This window comes from Aquarana catesbeiana, linkage group LG08 (genome assembly GCF_042186555.1).
Source record: "Aquarana catesbeiana isolate 2022-GZ linkage group LG08, ASM4218655v1, whole genome shotgun sequence".
NCBI classification, from domain to species: Eukaryota; Metazoa; Chordata; class Amphibia; order Anura; family Ranidae; genus Aquarana; species Aquarana catesbeiana.
The window spans coordinates 87,532,746-87,553,286 of NC_133331.1; the positions used below are offsets into that span (position 1 = coordinate 87,532,746).

The 20,541-nt window shown below is 40.8% G+C and overlaps 1 protein-coding gene across 1 annotated transcript in view; it reads right to left on the bottom strand.

The window, feature by feature from the left end:
• The window catches only part of LOC141105900 (opsin-VA-like), a 140,965-nt gene extending 122,447 nt beyond the window's left edge, over positions 1-18,518 (bottom strand). The window contains exons 1-2 of the mRNA XM_073596087.1: positions 17,850-18,518; positions 12,325-12,535 (exon numbers count right to left, since the gene is read on the bottom strand). Coding sequence (XP_073452188.1) covers positions 12,325-12,535; positions 17,850-18,195 — 557 coding nt within the window. The 5' untranslated portion in view covers positions 18,196-18,518. The remainder of the gene's footprint in view (positions 1-12,324; positions 12,536-17,849) is intronic.
• Positions 18,519-20,541: the final 2,023 nt, after the last annotated feature.

Sequence of the window (20,541 nt, forward strand, 5' to 3'; positions counted from 1 at the left end):
TTAAAGTACCTCAAACCCAAAGGACTGAAACAAATCCATATTCAAAAAAATATTAAAAGAGACCTACGGACTAAAGGACATGCTTTTAAATAAACTGATTTATGTAAATTAAGTTTTAATAACGTTCATGAATATGTAAATGTTTTAGGAAATTATAAGAAGATATGTACAAGAAAAGTGGTATAGTGGGAACTGTGGAGCGATTCTTCCTATGCAAAGTTCCCACTGCAAGAAGCTACCAACTGTTGCTTTTTTTTGTCTATCTTAGCTGCTGTCCTGCTAACGTGGAACAATAGCTGCACAGTGCAGGCACGGAAGTGGCAAATATCTTAATTTCTTTTCAGGTTTGGGCACCCTTACATGCACAGTTGTTAATGTTAGTAGCAGTGCTCTCACAAAATTTAGGTTTAATGATCTTTAAACACTTTTAACGTGCTTTGATGTTAACAGAAAAAGACACAGTAGGAGAAAACATGGGCATAGCAAAAAATCTCTGCTGTGCCGATGCTGTTTAATGCAGTTAAAATATTGTATCCTTATAGCTGTATGCGGTTAAAGTGGACTCCAGACAGCTAGAACACAGTTGAAATACTGGAGCTGCTTTACCTACCGAAGAATTATTTTATATATATATATATATATATATATATATATATATAATGCAAGCATAGGCGTGCGCACAGGGTGTGCCAGGTGTGCCTGGGCAGACCCTGATCGCCTTGTGTGGTGCATATTACCCCCTGTTTAGACCACTGATATTTCATCCCCCAAAAAAATGTTACAAAATAAAATTATTTATTTAAAAATAAAATAAAACTAATGACACTGTCCACTGCCCTACTGACACCATCAGTACATATACACATGCATATGTATTTGAGCTTTGGGGTGCACACCTTAATGCAAGAGGCTGCGCACACCTATGCATGCAAGGAAAATAAGAAAACAGCATTTTAGCATGCACATGATTGGATGATAAAATCAGCAGAGCTTCCCCTCATTTCAGATCTACCCCTCAGATTTACAGCTACTGCACTTCCAAGTGCACTTGTAGTGCAAAGTGGATTTGCCTTTTGTAAATAAACCCCAGTATCTCACAAAAGTGAGCACACCCCTCACATTTTTGTAAATATTTTATTATACCTTTTCATGTGACAACACTAAAGAAATGACACTTTGCTACAATGTAAAGTAGTGAGTGTACACCTTGTATAACAGTGTAAATTTGCTGTCCCCTCAGAATAACTCAACACAAATTCATTAATGTCTAAACCGCTGGCAACAAAAGTGAGTACTCCCCTAAGTGAAAATGTCCAAAGTGGGCCCAATTAACCATTTTCCCTCCCTGGTGTCTTGTGACTCATTAGTGTTACAAGGTTTCAGGTATGAATGGGGAGCAGGTGTTAAATTTGGTGTTATCACTCTCACTCTCTCATACTGGTCACTGGAAGTTCTACATGGAACCCCATGGCAAAGAACTCTCTGAGGAGCTGAAAAAAAGAATTGTTGCTCTATATAAAGATGGCCTAGGCTATAAGAAGATTGCCAAGATCCTAAAACTAAGCTGCAGCATGGTGGCCAAGACCAGACAGTGGTTCCACTCAGAACAGGACTCGACATGGTCGACCAAAGAAATTCAGTGCACATGCTCATTGTATCCAGAGGTTGTCTTTGGGAAATAGACATATGAGTGCTGCCAGCATTGCTGCTGAGTTTGAAGGGGTGGGAGGTCAGCCTGTCAGTGCTCAGACCATACGTCGCACACTGCATCAATTTGGTCTGAATGGCTGTCGTCCCAGAAAGAAGTCTCTTCTAAAGATGATGACAAGAAGCCTACAAACAGTTTGCTGAAGACAAGCAGATACACTTATTAGTTATAGATGGTGTCAAGTGTGTGTGTGGTGTCAACCAGGTGAGGAGTACAAAGACAAGCATGGTGGTGGGAGTGTCATGGTCTGGGGCTGCATGAGTGCTGCCGGCACTTGGGAGCTACAGTTCATCGAGGGAACCATGAATGCCAACATGTACTGCGACTTACTGAAGCCGAGCATGATCCCCTCCCTTCAGAGACTGGGCCGCAGGGCAGTATTGCAACATGATAATGACTCCAAACACACCTCCAAGACAACCACTGCCTTCCTAAAGAAGCTGAGGGTAAAGGTGATTCACTGGCCAAGCATGTCTCCAGACCTAAACCCTATTGAGCATCTGTTGGGCATCCTCAAATTGAAAGTGGAGGAGCAAAAGGACTCTAACATCCACCAGCTCCATGATGTCATCATGGAGGAGTGAAGGGGACTCAATTGGCAACCTCTGAAGCTCTGGTGAACACCATGCCCAAGGGGGTTAAGCCAGTGCTGGAAAATAATGGTGGCCACACAAAATATTGACACTTTGGGCCCAATTTGGACATTTTCACTTTGGGGTGTACTCACTTTTGTTGCCAGCAGTTTAGACATTAATAGCTGTGTGTTGAGTTATTTTGAGGGGACAGCAAATTTACACTGTTATACAAGCTGTACACTCACTACTTTACATTGTAGCAAAATGTAATTTCTTCAGTGTTGTCACATGAAAAGATAGAATAAAATATTTACAAAAATATGAGGGGTATACTCACTTTTGTGAGATACAATATATATATATATATATATATATATATATATATATATATACACATAAATACAGTCCTGAGATTTACAGCAAGGCTGGTAACCTTTTACCGCTGTGGCTAAGAAATAGAGCTAGGTCATGTCCCTGCCCCCAATCTGTGATTGGACACTGAAAGGCCAGTAGTAGGTCTTCCCTCTGCTCACTCCTCCTGTCAGCATGTTCCTTGTAAGCATATGTGCATGCAGCTCACCCATTTAACTGCTTGGTTTGGTTAGCCTCTCCCAATCCGATGCTGCTGTAAAGGGGATTGCAGCAACCAGAGCATTCCAAACGTATGGTATAAAATAGCAATGTGTTGCTCTGCTGTTAATAAATCCTGCATGTAAATGTGCAAAATAAAAACTAGTGTCACACTGATACAGGATAGTGAAACCACCGTAATATATAGCCAAAATGATAATACTACACATAAATGGGAATCACTGCCAGAGTAGTGACTGGCCATCTGGTTCAGCAATGAAACTGAATTCCCAGTGCTTCACAAAATAAAAGTCCAGTGATATGAAACAGACAACAACTGCTGCAATCAAATAAACTTCTTGCACTTAAGTGCCAATTATATAGTCCACACAGTGCAATCCTATCAATGGGAGTGCATTCCTCCAAACTATATTGGCCTTCACCACAGGAAAGTAAAGATTATGTGAAATCTTGTTAGGTGATTGAATCTCCAATCTCAGTGCTGCAAATCCAAATTTCTCTCCAGTGCCCCACCCTGCAGTGAATATAGGGTGGACCTGTATCTGTTTCATAGACCCATACAAAAGGTCTAGGAACGCTTTATCCCAACTTTGGGATGATCAGGTGTAAAAGCCATCCAGGGATGGTACAGAGGACTTGCCCTTTAATGTGCACCTCAGCTTTATCCTCTCCCTCTGCTCCACTCTAACTCAGGTTGTGATATTCTTAGGGTCTCTGTGGACAGAGCTCAACACCACATACAGCTTACCATAGTGTAGTATGTAAATGTATTTTATTCACACATTAAATAATACTCACAAAGTGATAACTTGTTACAATGCATCCAAGTAAAAACATCCAGTGTGTGTCAGTGTTGTACTTATCGCTACTCCTCCTCCTGGTCTGTGATGTCACCTGGCTCCTTCCCACGCGTATCATCACTGATCACGTGACTTCATCAGGGGTCTACACTACTACACTATGGTAGTAGTCTGTATGTGGTGTTGAGCTCTGTCCACAGAAACCCTCGCAATATCACAACCTGAGCTACAGTGGAACAGTGGGAGAGGATACAGCTGAGGTGTACATTAAAGGGCAAGTCCTCTGTACCATCCCTGGAAGGCTTACACTCCTGATCACCCTGAAGTTGGCAATAAAGCATTCCTAGACCTATTGTATGGGTCTATGAAACAGGTACGGGTTTACACTATATTCACTGCATGGTGGTGCACTGGAGAAAAATTTGGATTTGCAGCACTGAGATTAGGGATTCAATCACCTAACAAGATTTCAAATAATCTTTACTTTTCTGTGGTGAAGGACAATATCATTTAAAGGAATTCAGGGCAAACTACCGCAGTAAACTACCCACTTATTTGGTAAAATATAAAAGAAGAGGTTGCATCAAGTAAATAGATACCCAACATGTCAAACCTAAAATTTGTGTGCACCCATGAAATGGCGACATACTTCAGTACCCTATATCTTCTATAGGCGACGCTTCAAGCCACCTATAGGTCATCAGTTTAGTGTTATGGAGGAGGTCTTGTGCTAGAATTATTGCTCTCACTCAGGTGTGCACAGCGATATGTAACACGTATATCATAATCAACGTTTTCACGTGTAGGCACACCTGACACCTGTGATTACGTTCATACGTGCGTATATGTGGGGGCCTCAAAAAAAATTTTTTTGGGGGGGGGGGATTTTATGTGCTTGGGTGTAACTTTCTTTTTTTGCTTAAAAAGTCCTCTATGTGATAATTTTTAGGTGACAGGTTCTCTTTAGTCTTTTAGACCCTGCATGTCTCCTCTGGACTCCACTGAATGTATTGCAATACATTCCTTCCCGGGCCCGCAGATGGACAATACATGGAGGGGGTGCGTGTGCGGGGGGGGTTGCTGATACCGGGGGTGTGTGGAAGCAGCTGCCACCCAAATGCTTCCACCTAAGTCAGCAAAAGGGTTAAAAAGAATGAGAAAAAAAAACCTCATACTGACGGGCGCACCTCTAGGAAGGGCACCTGTAGGTACATGCCTAATGTGCCTAGTGGGAAATCCGCCCTGGATATATAACAATATTTTTTTATTTTATTTTACATGCTTTTTTATATTTTCCCAACATAAACTGTACATGCAGGCCAGGCTGTCAAGTGGCAGGGTAGCGATAAATTATAACACTACCAGAATAGGAAGAGCCAGATACTTTATAACCCGATTGTACATTCTCATTTAGATTTGCCATCAACTTTGTCATATGATTTTGCAGTACGAGATCAGATCAGTTGAGTGTTTTAGGCAGTGGCAGCTGGTGCTCAATATTTTGGAGGGATGGCAAACAAACCCCCCCAACCCCACTCACACCACCAAGTGAAGTGGGTCCAGAGACCCGATTGGCCAGGAAAATCTCAATTGTCTCAGGACCCGCTTCCTGATTGGCTGGGAGGAAAATCAGGAAGACAATAGTGAATAATCATTCGCTATTGTCACACAACTGGGCAGGCTCAGGGTGTAGTGCTATTAGCCCTGAGCCCTCCCTTTTTTTAAGCCAATTAGAGCCTCTAATGCATGGATTAGGGGGGCATTACGGGCCGCCACTGGTTTTAGGTATTATAAAACTGAAAGTGACAGAATAATGTTCCGTATTAAGTCCTTGTTAAAAAAAAAAAAAAAAAAGGCTTTATACTTGCAGTGTAGTGTAATGGGATAGGCAGCACTTTCTATTCTCAATGCCTTGAATTTGTCCACTCTACTCATGTACAAGTCCTAGCTGAACATATAGAAAGGCAAAATGACAAAAAAATGTATGGGTTATCTATTACTTTTATAACTCTCTAAAGTATGGGTGGTACAGCCATACACCCCTGATAACTAGGCAACCAAGAGGTGCGAGGCATGTAGGGCATCTAAAATTAAAGTGATTGGTTGGTAAAAACAAGCTTTAAATAATAAATGTACGTAAACCCAGTACCTCTTCCCCTGTCCACGTGACTGAACACCACTTTGAATAGGTGGAGTTGTCCACTGAAGTTTTTTTGGAAACCAATGCTTCTGCAGTTATAAATGGCGGCTCACCTGCAATAGGCTCACAGATCCTGCAGTTAGGGAAAAATGCAGTTGGGGCCAAAATCTTCAGTCATTCTGACAAGCAATTCCTGATAGCTGAAGCTTGCCCAACCCTTCCTGTGCATTCTTTTTGCCAACCAAGCAACCCACCATAGGCATGTAGATGCAAGAGGTAGTGGAACGCTTTAAAACTCAGGTGGCTGAATGGTCCACTAATTGGTCATATTTTGTACCTGTAGCAGGTTCTTTTCTTGACAGGGTCTCTTTTAAAGATGGAAATGTTGCCATATATGTATAAATCTTTCTAAACATTACTTGGCCAGTGTAAGGAAATTTTGGAAGTTTCACGCAGTTAAAGTAGTACAGTTATTTCCTTGTATAATGCAGATAGCATTTGGGTTTGCCCCACTATGCCCTGCTGATAACGAGATGCCACAGAGAGAAGTTTTGACAGGGCCGAATTAAGGCCAAGTGAGGCCCCAAGCACAGCCCAGAAAAGGTGCCCTCTTGGCCTTTCCATTGCTGAACTGCCAAAACATTAAGGTTCAGTTAGTGTTGAAGGTAAAATAAGAGATTGCCAGTCTCCAGGCCAGTCTCCAGGCTGCACCACACAACTAAATATAAACTTTTAAAAATTGTATTTATTTAACACTAAAAAGCAGTAAGTGAATAATTTACTTATAACTTGTGTAACAGATTAAAAAAAAATGCAAATTTTAAACTTGCAACTTTATATATATGTTTATATATATATTTTTTTATGTTATAAAGGGAAAAAAATTCAAATACAAAAATGTATTGAAAACTTTCTGTAATTCATAATTCTGCTCCGAAGGATTAGAAGACAAAAAAGGACCCAAATTTTTCAACTTTATGTCAAAAGGAAAGTCTTCTTTCTTTCTTTCTTAAAGTGTTACTAAACCCACAACAGTAAAATCAGTCTGTATATGCAGTAAAGCATGCGTGTTATACTCAATGTGGAACCTAAGGGGTTAATCCTCTGCATTGTGTAAAAAGGACGTTTGATCCTGTCTCCTCTGATCCTCCCCTTTTTCCACTGTCCCCAATATATCGCCAGATAGAACAGAGGCCAGGGGACAAGCTGCACATGCTCGGTTTAGTGTGTATTGCTAGAGAGTTTTTTTCTTTCTTGGGAGAGTGCATGTGATCAGCACAGGGCCAATCAGCACTGTCCAGACAGAGGGTCATGGGTCCTGCAGCCCCATAGGACAGTCAGAGGAGAATGAAAACTCCTCCTACAAGCTTTAACCAGACACTTATAGAAGTCACAAGACTGCTATATACTGCCAATGAGAAAAGGTATTTAGGAATCTATATTTACTAAAATAATTGCATTGCCATGTTCTGTGGAAGACCAGATATAGCAAATACACTGTCCTGGGTTAGGTAACACTTTAAGGCCCATGTCAGCGAGCCTTTGTTCACCTCAGAACTGCTTCCCTCCCCATACAAATCAATAGGAATGCAAAATCAGCTCAAAAAGGGTTAATGCGGCTTTAATGTATGTCAAATACAGGACAGCTGATCCCAAATGCAAGCAGAATACACATGAGAGCAAGCTGCATTGCTGGATTGTGGAAAGAGATATGCTTGTACTTGTTTTTATCAAGTGAGTTGCCATTTGTCCTTTAAAACAAAACTTAACATACTGAACACTATATTACCAAAAGTATTGGGATGCCTGCCTTTACACACACATGAACACATCCCAGTCTTAGTCAGTAGGGTTCAATATTGAGTTGGCCCACCCTTTGTAGCTATAACAGCTTCATCTCTTCTGGTAAGGCTGTCTACAAGGTTTAGGAGTGTGTCTATGGGAAACTTTGACCATTCTTCCTGAAGTGCATTTGTGAGGTCAGGCACTGATGTGGACGAGAAGGCCTGGCTCGCAGTCTCCGTTCTAATTTATCCAAAAGGTGTTCTATTGGGTTGAGGTCAGGACTTTGTGCAGGCCAGTCAAGTTCCTCCACCCCAAACGCGCTCATCCATGTCATTATGGACCATGTTTTGTGCTCTGGTCCAAATCATTTGGTGAAGAGGGGATTATGGTGTGGGGAAGTCTTAAGGCGTCAGCATACCAAGAAATTTTGGACAGTTTCATGCTCCCAACTTGGTGGGAACAGTTTGGGGATGACCTCTTCTTGTTCCAACATGACTGCATACCAGTGCGCACAGCAAGGTCCATAAAGACATAGATAAGCGAGTTTGGGGTGGAGGAACTTGACTGGCCTGCACAGATTCCTGACCTCAACCCGATAGAACACCTTTGGGATGAATTAGAGCAGGGAATGCAAGCCAGGCCTTCTTGTCCAAAATCAGTGCCTGACCTCACAAATGCGTTTCTGAAAGAATGGTCAAACATTTCCATAGACACACTCCTAAACCTTGTGGACAGCCTTCCCAGAAGAGTTGAAGCTGTTGTAGCTGCAAAGAGTGGGCCAACTCAATATTGAACCCTACGGACTAAGACTGGGATGCCATTAAAGGCAGGCATCTCATTACTTTTGTTAATAGTGTATATGCTGAACTTCGTTTGGCGCCCTCTGCTGTTTCTTTCTTTTCCTTCAGTCTCATTGAGGAGCTGCTACTAGTGTTTATGGATTCAATAGAGACTTTCTTATGGACTATTATGCCTTCCTAGCATCTCAGCAATTTTTATCTTTGAAGCTGGCACTTTCTAATATAATTATGTTTATTCGAGAGGCTATATTTGGGATATTTGGATGTGCTATACCTTCAATTTTGTGCCACTTTCTTATTCTTTTGTATACTGCAAGGGTTAACTGCTTGTTTAGGTCTAGGGGAGAGTTAAAGCTCATTTACTTACCTGATCCCTGGCAGACAGAGTTCCCTCATGCTCTGGCAGTCGGCTGACACTTGGCATCCTCATGTCCAATACAGGGCTCCTGCATCACTCTTGATGACATCAGGAACTTGGACCGCTGGAGCATGGGGAAGATAATGTTATAGAGAACAATTTAGTAGCACAGAAAAGCGGAAGATTGGATAAGTAAATGTACTTTTCAATGCCCCCTGGACCAAAATGAGCAGTTTACTCTTGCAATGCAGGTGCAGCCCCACTGCAAGGGAATATTTTTAAGTTTCATGGAGTTGGGTTTTAAGGGCAAGATAACTAGGGGGAAACTTTGTGGTTACTCTTATCCCTTAGTGTCCTAGATATGGCCTTACTTTGCTTAAATATTTAAATACAATCAATGAATTTCCACAGAAGTGTTAACATTAAAATGTAACTTAATAAGATGTTCTCCTTTATAATTTACAGCTCTCATTGAAATAATACATTGTGATTGTGTTATGAAGGTCCATGTTGAGATACATTCTGTTATGGGGTGACAACTGTCTCCCAGTTGTGCTCCTGATACCCTGATGCCTCCTGCTCTCCTGGTGGACACTATATTCGGCCATGCTGACACATAATTTGCAGGAATGGTCCACCTTTGGGAGTTGACACCTACTTCAATGGTTATTCTAGAGCGGAGTTCTGGGTGCCCTGTTGATTTTGACAGTCAGTACCCCAGCAATTGGTAGAAATCTCGAAGAGCTCCTTACCTGTACAGAGCATAGGCAGGATTTTCCTTGATGTGTGGGCAGGGCAGGTGCTGAGTAAAAAGGAAGCTGTCATAAAAGTTGCCAATGGTGTCACAGGGGAGGAAAGAAGAAGAACAGGATGTGCAGACCAGACAGCACTCTTAGGTCCCTCTCACACTTTAATGTCCGTTTTCACGAACTCCGCTGAAATCGCTCCTTTGATACCCGCTGAGCCAGCTGATGACAGGTCCGTCTCTGCACAGTGCAGAGATGGACCTGTCAGATCTCTGCACTCTGCTATGGGGGATTGCATGAAAACGAATACGCCTGTTGGTTTCCATTTGATCCAATCTGCCAGACGGATGGAAAATAGGGTTTCCATCCGTCTAGATTTAACGGAGCGGAGCGGATGTCATAGGGGTACATTGAGCGTCCGTTCAAGTCCACCTGAAAAAAACGGACCTGAACGGTCCATAGGTGTGAAAGAGCCCTTACAGTACAAATCTAATTAGGCACACTGGGTGACTTTTCAAGGTATCCTTTTTTGTGTTAAAGAAAATGTAAAGCCCTGTCAAATATTTTTAAGTGTACTGTGTATATGAAATGGATCAAGTTCATGCAAATACATTTATAACCATGTTTTGATGTGTTACCTGTAATGCTATATGACAGTGGTCTCCAAACTGCGGCCCATGGACTGAATGTGGCCCTTCGCCTGCCTTTATCTGGTTCTTGGGGCACTATTCATGTCATGGATACAAGGCATTATTCCTATAGTCTATAGGTGGCTCGGCTACCTCAAATTTAGGTCTGAAAATATGGAAAAGTGCACAGGCCTTTTCCAATTTTTATTTTTTGAGGGATATGGACAAATTTAGACGTAATCAGATGGAAATGGACCAAGATTGTTTACATCCAACCCCCCATAGACTATTATGGAGCATCTGATTAGGTCTGCCTGAATAACTGACAGGCGCAACTGATCAGACCACCCATATGAAAGGGAACTTAAAGTAATTGTAAAGGTTGTAACTTATATATATATTTTTAACAAACATGTTATACTTACCTGCTCTGTGCAATTGCACAGACTTTAGGTCATGACACAGGAATGAGTTGACCAGCTGTGGGTAGATGATGCAGGGTGAGTGCTAATGACTCAGCTGGTCAACTCCTTTCTATGTCATGACCTAAAGTCTGTTCAGAAAGTAAGGCAGAAGTAATGGAGCAGTGTTTTTAAACAGCCATTGGGATAGTGAGGTAAGCATATGTAGAATAAATGGAAGGCTGTTTTATTTCTGTAAAAGAAGTACATTAATGCTATATTGGTACATAGGGGAGCTGAAATTTAGAAAAGAAAAAAAGGTGAACTTAGCCTTTAGGCTTCTGAAGCACCTCCAGGGGTGTCAGATACTTGCCTCACCTACTGCATGTTGCCGTTTCAGCTACTTGATGAAACAGACGGAAACTGGGGTGCCACCGGTGATGTCACAGTGCTTGAAAAAATGTAGTTGTGGCTAATCCATTTGGAGGGAAACACATCGGAGCAGGTGGATGACAGACGCTATGTCATAGTGTGGATCTGTGTTAACGGAATAACGTTTTTAAACACTGTGACATCATTGTGGAGTGGCCCTTTCTTTCAGTTTGGAAGCATTGTGGTTAAGCCGGGACATGCTTTACAGACCTAAGAGTAAAAGTTTTGGATTGACGTTATCTGCTGCAGAGTTTATGTGCTGGCTGTTGCATCGTTATTGTGTCCTTGCAGAGCTGGAGCCCCATAGTGCTGTGCACAGCCGGGGTCACCGGTATCCGACACACCTGGACATGCGTCAGATGCTAAACATTTTTTGACAGGTGTAGCTCTGCAACAGAGCAAAGACTGGTTTCTCCCTCTGTGTCTTTTTCACAAAATTATTAGGTACGTTGCTTTGCCTCTGGGGGCCGCCCATCCGCAGTGAATTGCAGGCGGTCCGCAAGTTGGTAAAATGGAGGAACCCTTGAAATAACTTTCTGGGCTCAGGGAACCCTGACTTATAATTACTATAGCTACAACTCAAAGTACATTACGTGTGATGGTCAGAGAGAAGAATACCCCCCAGATAGCTAAAATATTTATTGGTGACAGCAGTCACTCAACTAAGAGTTGCTCATTCAAGGAACCCCTAGCAACCTTTGGAGGAAGCCTAGGGTTCAACGAAACCCTGGTTAAGAAAGCTGCAGTGCAGTAGCTAAACCATAAATCTCTTCATGTAATTACAATAATAAAAATCTGAAGGAATGGAAAAATGTGGACGCCACATCAAAAATAACTTGTTTGTACATGGCAATAGTAGCTGAAACATATGACTACTGAAAATACACTATACTTTGCCTTCGAGTCTGAATCATAATACCTCTCATGAAACAGCCCATTGATAGCTTGCACATTTAATACAGCTCCCCCATAGAAATGAGTAAAGTCTGAACATATCCCAATGGAAACAGAGGATAGTTCAAAAGCCAGAGCAGGCATAGCATAACAAGATAAAGACCATATCTACAAAGCTGACAACTTTACTGCCCTACTTTGTATTACCAAGTTAGTCAGCGGGGTGCAGTTAAAAAAAGGAGACTTTGATATAAAGAGATAGTGATCAATACAAACATTATAAAATAGCATGTTGCTGCGCTGAGGAACATCTTTCTTTATCAGATATGCATCCCTATATGACCCCTAGAAATAATTGACATGACGTGTAACATTTTTAGCTTTCTAGCAAAGAATCAAACTGGAAAACAGTAACACGGTAATCAACATTCCTAATGATTACAGCAAATCTTTGTCATCCCTTACCAGTTGGGTTCACAGGTGGTTCCAATCTTACTTGGTGTGTAGCTGCTCCATCCCATAATAGGAGGGATGGTCCATATTAAAGAGAAAACCCAGACAAACAGAATACCAATAGCAGAATGTTTCCCCCGAAGACGGAGATTTCCCAGCGGTCTGCATATCACCACGTACCTCTCAAATGCCAGAATAGACAGAGACCACAGAGCCACAATGCCTTAGAAGTAAAAAGATATAATAAAAAGATGTAATATTATTATTGGATATCATAATAAATTATTGACCTAATGTTTATAACAGGCTTTGGGTTATTGATTTTTTTTGCATCTAAGACATTAAAAATGCAACTGCATCTAATCCATGACAAGAGATGAAAAAGAATATGTAAACCAAATGCGGATACCAGAATTATTGCGGTAAACTCCTCAAGTTACAAACATTCACCAGAGTTAAAGCAGAACTCCTGACACAGAGTTTTTTGCAATTTCTGGAGTATAAAACAAGTTGCCTCTGCTCAGGTGTAAGCAACGATCAGAATCGCTGCCCTGTACTTTCTTCAAGTTGTATAGTATAGCACCCAATGCTTTGCATTTCATAGATCAAAGTTTTAAAGGCTCCAATAAAACTTTGCGAACTAGAATCACGTAGCAATCGCTGCACAACATGCGACATGCATATGGGTGCAATTATCCTTTAAGGGCACACCAAACGCTGCGCGTTTCTGCTCCGATTGTTGCCCAACAATTGCGGCAAACCGCTCCTTTAAAAATCGCATGAAACTTGCCACCCAAAAAAGGAGCTTCTTTTTGGGACGACAAGCGCGCATAGGGGACACACAAAATGGGCTACTATGGGACATACAAAATCGCATGAGAATCGCTCAACCAAAATTTCAAGCAGGAACGCTTGTTCCCCCTATGCGAAAGTATGAATACAAAATCAGTGTCATTTATCTGCCCCCCTCTCCCCTTGGCCATTCACAGGACGCTATGTAATCTGTGAATAGTTTACAAAAAGCTCTGTGCCTTTAGTTTTACTTTAGGATACATGCATATGGTCATATAAAAATACAGCCATTCATTCACCTGATCTTGCTGCCAGCAAAATCCTGTGCACATCCTCTGCACACTGTATGCATGTAATACTTGAGAAACATATACATACATACATACAAGGCATACAGCCTTGATACAGCCTATTGGTTGCTAAGACACAGGTGGCTATTGTCACCTACCTTCCTCTATTGCTAGGATGCAGGCAGTTATTGCTGCTTAGCATCCTTCTATGCTAGGATACAGGTGCCTTTCTCTGTCTAGCAGATGCTAAGATGCAGGTGGGTTATGTCAACTAATACCTTCTGTTACTAGGACGCAGGTGGCTATTGCTGCATAGCATCCTTTGTTGCTAGGATGCAGGTGGCTATTGCCATCTAGCATCCTCTATTTCTAGAATGCAACTTTTTGCTTTTTATACTACAAGAACACCGTTATTTGACAGCAAAAATGATTCTTTTTTTCAACTTTATTTATGCCTTGTTTTGTTCCCTTAAACCTGTTCCGGTTCTTTAAGTATCCATGGTATCTCATAGGAATTATTCTTCGTTAGCTATGTGATAACTGCAGATAGCTGTGTCTACAGTTCCCACACAGCAGTGGACACAATTTAAATGGTTTTCCTTTTTTACATTTGGTGCTTCAAGAGCCTGTTACATGCATAATGCAATCACAAGGATAACACTTTTCATTTACAAAATGAATGATTTCCGCGACCCTGGCTTTACTTTACACAATATTAGAATTATCAAAAAAAGTGGGGCTAGGGAATGAAGTCAAATTCTTGTTTTTGATTTTGAGCTAACTTTACTACTTCCATGAGGAGACTGAAATCACATACAGTATCTATTACAGTTTTCTGGTTGCCATTTGACACAACCAGTCAGAAAATGTAAAAGGTGTCATTCACTGGTTCTCATAGACAGATGTTTTAACATTTGTGAAATCTTAAATTAAGTGAAAAGATACCGATCATGGAGGCGAAAATTGCCAACTTTTCCTGAAATTGTTAAATACCTGGCTCCCATGCGGATTTTAGACCACTTCTTCACTTTTCTAATTTGAGTATTTGTTCCGGGTCAGTGATTTGTAAAGTATTAAACCAAGTGGGTCGGAATAACAGCCAGGTAACCAGCATCTTCAGAAGGAAGTCAGCAATGGCAGCCTACATTTTTCTATCACTAAGGCCGGCCATACACGGAGCAAATTTCTTTCCTGCAACCATGGGTTGCAGGAAAGAAATTAGCTTGATTGCCCCATCAACGCAGACAGCATTGATGCGGGAATCCCTCCTGCCAGGCTATAGTCATTTCCCGGTGGGAGCAGGCAGGGGAAGATGTCATGGCCAGAAGAAGACAGCGATTATCGCTATAGGCTATAGCAGCCTCTTGCAATAATCGTAAGCAAATCCAGCAAGCTGGTTGTACCCAAGTTGATCAATCGATCAACTTGGTACATTCAGCCTGCCCACTAATGGTTCAAATCTCACCCGATTCCTGCTGAACTGGCCGGGATTCGAACCGTGTATGACCAGCCTAACTTTTAAAGTCAAGAAGAATCTTCATTTTTAAAATGAAATGCCAACCAGAACTTTTTGGCTTTAGACTGAAGATGGGTTAGATTCTCAGGTTTTTATCACTGTCTATATCCTTAAAAAGGAAAGTGTTCTCTTAATTCCTGTGCCTCGGACCACTGTCTCCAGGGCAGAAAGGCAGTGGACATCACTTCAACAGAAAAACATAGATCGCAAAAAAAGGATATTTTGGTGCCATTTTTTTGTGTGTGTGTGTTTATTTGATTATTTGCAATAGAAGCCTGACAGTGGATATAACCTATCCTACTCTGAAATTAAAAAAGGTTGGTGTTCCCCTTTAAGCTAATAGAACTCTTGCTGAGTTATTCCCTTTCTTCTGCCCAGTCAGCAATATTAATAAGGGGACTTTTGTTTGCTTGCTTCTCTCCCAGATAAGTCAACGGAAATGAAAAGACAGGTCATTTGAAGACCATTGAAATATATTAGAACCTGATCTCAGATCCAAATGCACCTGAAAGCATGCTGCATTTGCCCATCGACACAAGGCTTACACAATCTGAGAACCAGTAGTATAAAAAGTAATCACTTTAAAGCTGGCCATGCATCACATTTAGCTCTGCCATGCACTATGTAGTAAAAGAATCTACCTGATTGAATACACATTGGATGGATTGTTAACGTTTGTCCTTATATTACATAGTTTTGGTAATTATAAAAAAGATTGTATGGAAATTATACATTCTGATTGTATAGTGTATGGCAAGCTTAAGGTTGAGCATACACTGTACACTACCATTAATTATGTAGTACAATAGCCTGCCTGATCTGCTACAAATTAAATGGATTGTTATTTGTCCTCATATTACATAGTTTTGGTAAGATTGTACAATCTGATTGTATAGTGCATGGCCAGTTTAACAAAACAATTAAATACACATAAATATAAAAATAATTGGTGAAAAAAATATATAAAAATAATTGAAATTATTAGAAGATATTTAAAATAATTATAATTATTTAAAAAAATACCAAAACATAGAATAAATAATAAAAATAATTATTTTAAAAGATGAACAAAAATAGATTTATGATGACAGGTACATCTAAATAAAATTATGTTGTTGGAGTGAATGATACTAGTAGCACCACATCCTTCATTTATGTGAATATTACCCATGATATTAACAAAAAGACCTACATATTTCTTAATAGATTGGTTAGAATGGTTAATAGGTTTATCTAATGTATAACTACATTGGTAATGAAATTTGTATAATACCGTGAAATAAACATTTTGGCTTGTATTTTTGTCCTAATTTATATAAGCAAATTCTAATGAGGGTTCTGAAGTATCCTATGCACCTTACTAAAGATAGTAAAATATTCCTTGATGTCACGAGAGTCAATCTACAACTATTATAAAATTTCACATAGACACAGCATTACACTTTTTCTACAGTTCCCAGTGCAACAAGCAAAATCTGAGCATTCTTGATTGCTTGAAGTGCAAATTTCACAAAATACAGCTAATAAATGTCAACACGCACCCCAGCATTTCACTGCAATGGCTTAGAAAATCAACTAAACAAAAGTGCTGAAATTACCCTTAAAGGTTAGAATTTATCATTGTAATACCCAAGACATTTGATAGTTTACTCTTGGAAAAAAAAACGATGATTGTTTGTAGAAGTATTTGAATTGCAATCTATAAATTCCACGTAGTGATTGGCAGCTGACAACATAAAATACCCCAGTGGATTTTAGCAATAATAGAACTGAAGACACAACTTTTTCTTCAGATCTATCGGATAGTCCAAACTTTTACTGTACGGCACAGATCAGGAATGACTATATCGTTAATGAGCTTATCACCTAATTTCTGTGTCATTTCTTCCTTCAAACTGAAGGAAGTTCTAATTATTTGCTATGAAGTGGATACTGCAGGGCTCTCAGGTTTATAGAGACCTGATTCTACCTTTCAATAATCAGCACCATCAAATTTTCTCAATTCACTGTGTCATGATGAGCGAACAAACATTTTACTGCAAGATGATGTAATTAGAATCAAATAAATATAGCTTCATAAAGCATTATATCACTAACAATCCTAACTTTATTAGCTAAGGACATGTTCTAGTTAGCACGTGCTAAACTGCAGAACATCAGTTTCTCACTGGTGACACCAAGGGGGCGTTGAATTATGAAGGGGGTAGAGAAGATTCACTTTGCAATGTGATTGTTCACTTAGCTGAATGAATAAGGTGAAGCTTCAATTCTCCAATCATGGGCAAGCCAAAGTCCCGTTTCTCTTGCACATGATTGGGTATTCAAAGTGTACAAGGCTTTACTCTATTATCTAAAGTTACTTTTCAAAGTGACATTCTCTACCCCCTTGGTTAATCCAGTGTTTCTCCAGTCCTCAAGGCGCCCTAACAGGTCATGGTTTCAGGATTTCCCTCAGATGAAACAGCTGTGGTAATTACTAAGGCAGTGAAACTGATAAAATCACCTGTGCAAAATAATGGAAAGCCTGAAAACATGATCTGTTAGGGCGCCTTGAGGACTGGAGCTGAGAAACACTGGGTTAATCAACCTCAATGAGTTTAGCCAAATTAAAGAACATGTGTAATGAAAGATGTACAGGGGCTACCAAAGTTGTCCCACCTCTGAAACTACTAGTTGTCAAACATACTTAATAGTCACAAACTCAGAGCAAGCATGTTGTAATTGTCAGAACGACTTACCTCTATGCTTGTTCTTGGTCAGTGGCTCAGAAAGTATTGAAGCCAAAATCAACAGCATGGGCGCTAAGGAACCAACATTTTCAAAAAGCATCCTACATAATTCTGCTATGACAGGTGTACTTTCATTTATGTTATTAATACGTCTAAAGATGAGTTAGAACCAGTAAATGAAATGGTGTGATTGAAAAGCCCAAACCTTACCGAAAAAAGTCACTGCAAACCCTTCAATAACACAAGCCCAGGGTCCCAAGTAAAAGTAGCCTCTACTGTTGGTGGCGATGCTGATGCTGCCGCCAACAATGGACACCAAGAAGTCAGCCACAGACAAGTTGACAATAATATAGTTTAAAGGCTGCCTCAGCTGTTTAAACTTGAAGGTGACAACTATGACAATAAAGTTCTCGGCGATGGACAAGATGGTGATCAGGAACATGAGCGCCGTCAAAAGTTGGAAGTTCCAAAGCTCGATGGACTTCAGGGGACTCTTAAACGGACTCCACTCGGTAGAGGTCTCTGGGCTTGCCAGCAACGAATCATTAGTTGGCATCTTGACCCTTAGGAAGTTCTTGATGAAGTTCACTTGGAAAGGAAGCTGGACAGCTTGATAGGAACTGGCTTCAGCTAAAGCTCATCTTTTGCTCTCTACGGTAAAGCGCTAATGTGCCAGTCATTTTGCTTTTTAAATTGTCAGTTAAAAAATGCAGACAGAGTGCAGAACAAAATTGCCACAAACAGGATCAATAGACTCCCGGGAAATTTGTGTCTCATGTACTCTGCTATATATACAAGAGCATGTGCCATTGATCCATGCATGCCTGTGTGTCCAAGAGCTTTAGGTAGTAGGCTAGCACACTCCAAGCTAACAGCAGCAGTGCTGAATACATCACTAGATATTCCAGTTTTGTAAGAGAGGATCCCTCCCTGACAGAATGGAGAAAAGGAGTTAAGGGATCCTGCCTTCTTCAGTGAAGGGAGGAGATTAACTAAGACTGCACGAGTTTCCCTGACTGCTCAGGCTAGTAAAGTGCCAGCGGACGACAAGAGTAGTCTCACATGATACAAGAGAGTAAAACACCAGAAGAAGGCTAATCCGCACACTGATGTCTGATGACACTGCATCCTATGGAACGGACAGCACAGGGAATGAGAAGCAGAATGTAACTAATGTTTACTGAATACCCAGAAATGATTAGTGCATACTTCCTCTTACATAATAAGTGCTCTTATTATAAGGGGACAGCAGCAACCAGAAAATGTTAATTACCACTGATAGATTCATTTTGATTTCACTTTTTTTATGTTGCTTTTTGCCTTATTAAAAAGTGTACCTAGACCCAAGGGCAAATATTGTATGTATTGCAGCTTAAAGTGGTTCTTCAGCCTTTAAAAAAATGTAAAAAAAAAGTCAGCAGCTACAAATACTGTATCTGCTGACTTTTAATAAAAGGACACTTACCTGTCCAGGGATCCAGTGCCGTTCTTATCCATTTCGCTGCTTTACGGGTCCCTGTCACCAGCATATTTACTTTGGGCAGCCATCTTGCGGCTTCACAGCCGGCTGGCCACTGAGTCGCACTGTGATTTGTGAATGGTTATGCAGCCCTCTGGGACCTGTGATGTGTTCCAGAAGGTTGTGGGTGGGGAGAGAACTTTTGGTGGATCGCCGCGCCGATCCAACCTGACCAGAACAGAGAGTGGATACCTGCCAAAACCAGGTACCAAGCTTCCACCCAAAAAATTGCAAAAATTAGAAGGGGTGGGGGGCATAAAGTGGAACTTCCTCTTTAGGGTGAAGTTCAGCTTTAACAATCTTTAGAAGTGGCGGCTGCGTTAGTTTTTATTTCACACTTTTGTTTTTAATTTTCACCCACACACCTCTGTCCAGAGGTGACAACTGTATGGTATCTAGGATGAGCAGGGCTGTCACCCTAGAAAGGGAAAGTTAGGACTATAGAATACCTCCCCATCCCCATATCATAAAGAGGTGTCTTGTAGTCAACAGAGATAGCTGGGAACATTGCTAAGGGCTTGTTTAGGCTTTCAGTTGGGGGGGGCTCTAAAAACATGCACTTGGAGCTGTATTTTTAGTGCACCTCCTTAAGTTGTAAAAGCAGCGGACAGGGGTGTTTACATGCAGTGGTCACAATACTTTGTTCAGCCTCTGCAGCAAAAATGATTCCCCTTGTCCCGTTCAGGCGAATGGGGATGTGTCGCAAACATCCCACAACTGCGTGGACTGTGTCATATCAACTCCTTGCTGTCTTTCAATTTAGTCGCACATCTAAACCTTTACTGACCGATAACTGTCCATAGAGGCAGAGAGCAAAGGAAGTTATCAGCTCACAAGATTCCTGGCTGGATGAACAGCTATTTTTTTGCACTTATTGATCATATATAAAGCCCCGTACACACAATCGGACTTTCCAACAACAAAACCGTGGAATTTTGCCCGAAGGGTGTTGGCTCAAACTTGTCTTGCATACACACGGTCACACAAATGTTGGCCAACAGTTACGAACGTAGTGACGTACTACATGGTTTTTCAGCTCTTTAGCACCACCCTTTGGGCTCCTTCTACAAATTTCGTGATAGTAGAAGTTTGGTGAGTGTTGATTCGCGCTTTTATTTTCGCATTTTTCATTTAGCGCTTTTCAGTTTGTTTCTGAACGGCCGTTCGTCAACCAGACGTGTTGCGGAATCGGAGGAGATAACGTGTTATTTATTATTGGCCTTGGAGTTATTGCTTTGACATTATTTTTTTTTGGTTGAATAATGATTTGATTTGGTATATTTTCTATATTTTTGGATGCATAGAATGCACTTTTTGGTTAAGTTCTATTGGCAGATAGCATGTCTAATTTTTTTTTTTTTTAATGCACAGTTAAAAAATTGT